Genomic DNA, 5381 nt, shown 5'->3' on the forward strand with positions numbered 1-5381 from the left:
CTTCTTCGGATTCAAGAACCGGTTTAACCGTAGCAGCTCCCGGTTGTCTAAGTTGAACCGGCGGCTTTCAATTTTTCCTTGCTTTTTCTTTAATTTTTGGTTTTTAACAATAACCTGATCAGCTTAGTGTTTTATTTTTAAAACAATTAAAAGTGATCAATTGAGTGGCAAAGATCACGGTATGTCGGGTAGATACGGAATCCCTAAATATCTCAGCGAACATGAGCTGGCTGGTCCATGCATGATCAAACACCTTAATTCAGGTTTTTGTAACAGTCACAAATGTACTTCTCAAAAAGATTTATCCAGATACAGCACATATATCATCAAACTAATGGTCTATCAACAGCCACATAATATCTCTCAATAAAAAAAAGAAAAAATAGCCACATAATAATAAAGCTGAGTTTAATTACTACACGAGACAAAAGCCAGAAATTAAACAAATATAAAACTAATAAAAGAAAGCTAAGGCAATAGTCATGAAAACAAGAGGCAAAGTAGCTGCAAGAGACGAGGCGGAGCTTCCGGGTGGTGGTGGTGGTGGTGGTGGTGAAGCAGAAGGTGTAGTAGGGGGTGATCCTGGTGAAGCGGCGCTTGTGGAGTTCCCGACGCTAATGGCCAACTTTTGTCCACTATTACAGTGACCACCGCTTGAGAAAGTGCAGATGAAGTAGTGGGTGCCAGTGGAATTTATGGTGTAGTTATATGGTCCTGTGGTTACAGTGGTGATAGGATTGGCGATGGAGCAGGCGTCATAATCGGTTTTGCTTACTGTGGCTACGTCATGTGAGCCAGTCGCGAAGTTGAACTCTGCAAAAAATTAAATAAATAAATCATGAGTTCATCACAAACTGAAAAAAAAAAAAAAAAAAAAAAAAAAAAAAATTGTTAATCAATGCCTTAAGCACTCGTTAACATTTTCTATTTTTAATATATGACATTCTAAGATTGGTAGAGTATAAAGTGGAAACAAAATTTAATAAATAAATTGCAGTCATTCCTGCGTTTCAAATTAACTATTTTCCAATCTAGTATCTACTATATAAAAAAAAATGATTATTAATTAGTGTACTTTTTTTTTTTTTTTGAGGAAGATTAATTAATGTACTTAATGAGTTAATTCGTTACCAAAAAAAGGGGGAGACAAAAAGAAGAAAAAGTTGAATTATTCGCTAATCTAGACACTATTTGAAGAGAAGCAGATTATTAATCTAATTTTAAAACTTTTTGTCCCCATTTGGCTATTGATTTGCTGACATGTTCTTTCCATCGACTTTTTTTGGTGGTGCTTATGAGAGTATCGGCCAAGTAGTGACTTCCGTTTGATACTCTGTATGTTTTGGCAATATTGTTTTTAGAAAATGAGTTATTAAAAAAAAAAAGTATATTTTTTATAAAAATATCTATTTTTCTATGTTTGATAGCAACCTTAAATGGTTTAAAAATTTTCTCTGAAGTTTTTTTATTTAGCTTGCTATGAGGTGAAGTTATTTTCCAAAAAATTTTAGTAGATAACAATTTCTAAAATTAAGCTATACTTTTTTCTATTAACCAAATATAATTTCCTTTAACTCATTATTTTTTAATACAACTAAACACAAAAAACTATATTTAGACAATTTTCAATTAGCACATGTACAGCCAGCCATTAAAATCGCTAAACTACTCCCCGCAATATTGGTAGATTTCCTATTATTATATAGTATCTAACTATAATAACGCATTTACCCGAACAAAAAAAAAAAAAACAATAAGAACGCGAGCCCTTCAAAGCCAGACACAATCTCTGAGACCTAGAAAGCCAGAAACACACAGAAGAGAATATCAGGGCGACCAGAATCACTAAGAACACACATAGATCAAGATGGCCAAACAAATGAGCATGACAATTCTTCTTCTTGTTGTTCTAACTGCAGTAGCAACAGTGGTAAAAGTAACAGAAGCTGCTATTTATGTGGTAGGAGATAGCTCCGGTTGGATGGTTCCTAGGAACAATCCAACCTTTTACACAACCTGGACTTCAGGGAAAAGATTTTCCGTTGGTGATGTTCTAGGTAAGCTCCTCTACATGTACAAAACCACCAAATTCTACTAGAGCTTTTCATAAATTTTATTGGTTTTAATTGATCTTGGCTCTTTCAATTCATTTGCACTAATTCTATCATCTTAGACACTATAAAGTTTAGCATTGAGCCATTTTAGTACGTACGACAAGTTTATAATGACCACTTTTACCACTGGCGGTTTCATGAATTTTTTCAGGGTATTCTTTAAGAAAATAAATTACACAATCTAATAAAAAGAAATTTTATTTATTGACGACAAAACAACAACAACAATAAAAAATACGCAAATACATAAAGTTTATAATTGCCTTTTACGAGTTTTTATATTTTGAAATCGTTGCATGATAGTCTCATTATCAATGTTACAAGCTACATCTCTTCATATGAGATGAATTTTGGGTACGTGGTTTTCTTATAAAATATTTGTCCATAATTCTAGCAAAAGAATAAACAATAAACTATAAGTTTATTTGAAATATTAATAAAATTATTAATTATTGTTGTTTAGTTGTTTCATTAATTTGTTTGTTTTTTATAAACTATAATTTGTTATATTATTGTTTCATTAATTATAAAATTATTAATTGTTGTTTAGCTTCATAATTTAATTTGTTTGTTTTTTTAATAATGTATTAGTTAATTAAATTATTAATTATTGTTTATTAGTTGCTTCCCCCAAATATATATTGGTTAATTAAATTATTGTTTATTAGTTGTACTAGCACACACTCCATGTGCATTTACTTCCCCCAATTCAAATATCCCACCCTGGCCCCATGCCCCCATCCACCCCCCACTTAACAGACAAGCCCCATGGCCCCCAATCACAAGAGCCAATCAGATAAATTCACAATCACAAATTACATTACACTAAAAGACAATTAATTGTATCTCANATTAATAGTGATGTATTTTAGTTCCTATAAAAACTTTAAAATGATTGATTGTAATACCTAACAAATTTAAACCAATAGCTTTTAATCCTTGATGTATTTAATAAAGTGATCACTTTAATATTAATCAGGTTTAAGATTTATCAAACTAGCAAATTTAGTTTTTCAGTTAACTTAGCCTCTAAACCGTTAGTTATTTGTTTTCAACTATTTTAGAGACTAAATTGACATTAGGATCAAATTGGTTAATTATTATTATTATTTTGCAGTATTTTAGGGATGGGTTTTTATTTATTTATTTCTAGTTTGCGTTGAACTCATGATTTATTTATTATTTTGCAGTGTTCAACTTCGTGAGTAATGTACATGACGTTGCCACTGTAAGCAGAGCCGATTATGATGCCTGCGCCGTCGACAATACTCTAACCCTTGAAACCACAGGACCATATAACTACACCATCAATTCCGCTGGCACCCACTACATCATCTGCACCATCTCAAATGGTGGTCACTGTCTGAGTGGACAAAAGTTGACCATTAGCGTCGGGAACTCCACAAGCGGCACTTCACCGGCATCATCTCCTACAGGATCCCCTACTCCTTCTGGATCCCCTACTTCTCCTACTCCTACTGGATCCCCTACTTCACCTTCTGATTCACCGTCATCAACAGAAACACCAGCCGGCAGCTCATCAGCCTCATCTCTTGCAGCTACTTTGCCTCCTGTTTTCATGACCATTGCCTTGGCTTTCTTTTATTAGTTTTACGTTGGTTTAATTTCTGGCTTGTGTCTCATGTATTACTTAAACTCAGCTTTATTGTTGTGTGGCTGTTGATAGACCATTAGTTTGATGACATTTGAGCTGTATTTGAATAAATCGCTTTGAGAAGTACGTTTATGACTGTTACAAAAATCTGAATTAAGGTGTTTGATCATGGAACATAAAGCTTATATTGTTTTACGAGTTCTTTTAGGACCACAAATTTAGTCATACTCTTTTCCATATCTATCTATGTAACAAAAAATAGATTATTAATTAATATACTTAATTCAGTTAATTTGTTACAATAAAAAGGAAAAGTTGAATTATTCTTGAATCTAGAAACTATTTGAAGAGAAGCAGAGTTGTTAATTTAATCATAAATATATATTGATAGGCTCAAGTTACACTCCTTTCAAATCTAGATTTCTAAAAGATTTAACGATTAAAAAAATACACTACTCTTTGATGGCAAGAACGAAATTACTATTTTTTCTCCCAATTTGGTCGATTATGTAATCTTTTCTACCTATATTGTTCTTGAGTTTCTTTTTAAATGCGAATTTGAATATGGTTTTTTTTTTTTTTTTTTCATTTTTTTATAATGAATCTGCGTACGTTGATGAATGAGGGGTCACTGTTTTCAAATGCAAATTAATACGACATCATTTTATTGAAAAGGAAGTTTTTCTTTAGTAAAAGGCGAAAGAATAGTTCGCTATGTGCTCACCGCGCGGCTGCGTTATTGAAAAGGAAGTTGAAGAACTGCTAAAGTGTAATTTCAATGAAGAGGATTAATGAAACGTAGAAGTAATAGCAACACAAACCCTGAAGTTTTGTTTACAGAAAATTGTACAATTCTTTAGTTTTTTTTTTTTGAAATAAAATTAATTATCGTTTCTTAAAATTAAAAAAAAGAAAAGAAAAATAAGAAGAGGAAGAAGTGGTGGCGTGTCCTTTAAATGAGGAGAACGTTAGAAAACAGTAGATAAAGAGAGAGGAAAAAAAATGCAATTAATTAGGTTAGGATGTCAAAAGTAATAGACATTTAGAGATCCATTTTTTAACTTTTAGATATCTTTGAAATCTAAACTCTAAAAAATGTGTGATTCTAGAAAATTTATACTACCTGATGTAATTTTAAGTAATGTTACATCACCAAATAATTTATTATTAAATTCATATTTTGAAAATCTCATTGTTAGATTACATGTTTTATATGTTTTTTATAAGCATGTAAATTTTATATCAATTAGATGTTATTTACTATTCGATTCATAAACTCATATTTTATGCAATATTTTAAACTACAAAAACTTGAATTTAAACAATTTATTACATGACTATTGATTTTTGATTGACTTAAAATTTTGCAAACATGAAGAATATACAAAAATAATGTAATCTAATGGTAGATTTATCAAAATTCGCGTCCAATTAAAAAATATTGAATGGTATAGTATTACTTAAAGTTACATCTAGTATAACTTTAACTCAACCCATATATATATTACACAAATCCATATATTTTATTACTATAATCATTATCTTTTTTTATTTTATTCTATGGGAATAATCATTATTATATTATGGTGATATAGTTACATACATCTCATAAACAAAGTCTCCCTCTTCTATTAATCTTTTTTTTTTTTTTT

At 30.8% G+C, this 5381-nt stretch overlaps 2 protein-coding genes across 2 annotated transcripts; one reads left to right on the forward strand and one right to left on the reverse strand.

The window, feature by feature from the left end:
- Window positions 1-454: 454 nt before the first annotated feature.
- Window positions 455-921, reverse strand: LOC112003789 (blue copper protein). Its single transcript, XM_065769360.1, has 2 exons — window positions 912-921; window positions 455-813 (listed from the first exon to the last, which is right to left on the reverse strand). Exons 1-2 carry the CDS (start codon window positions 919-921, stop codon window positions 455-457), a joined length of 369 nt encoding a protein of 122 aa, XP_065625432.1.
- Window positions 922-1739: 818 nt separating this feature from the next.
- Window positions 1740-3889, forward strand: LOC112003785 (umecyanin). Its single transcript, XM_024035995.2, has 2 exons — window positions 1740-2057; window positions 3305-3889. The coding sequence occupies exons 1-2, from the start codon at window positions 1868-1870 to the stop codon at window positions 3721-3723; spliced, it is 609 nt and encodes a 202-aa protein (XP_023891763.1). The 5' UTR covers window positions 1740-1867; the 3' UTR covers window positions 3724-3889.
- Window positions 3890-5381: the final 1492 nt, after the last annotated feature.

The sequence above is a fragment of the Quercus suber genome, unplaced genomic scaffold (assembly GCF_002906115.3).
Source record: "Quercus suber isolate HL8 unplaced genomic scaffold, Cork oak 2.0 scaffold_1124, whole genome shotgun sequence".
Lineage (NCBI taxonomy): Eukaryota > Viridiplantae > Streptophyta > Magnoliopsida > Fagales > Fagaceae > Quercus > Quercus suber.

Bases quoted from the DNA above. Each gene is read 5' to 3' on its own strand.
- LOC112003785 (XM_024035995.2), top strand. From the start codon at position 1,868: ATGGCCAAACAAATGAGCATGACAATTCTTCTTCTTGTTGTTCTAACT. The intron at 2,058-3,304 runs GTAAGCTCCTCT...ATTATTTTGCAG, and splicing joins TTCCGTTGGTGATGTTCTAG to TGTTCAACTTCGTGAGTAAT.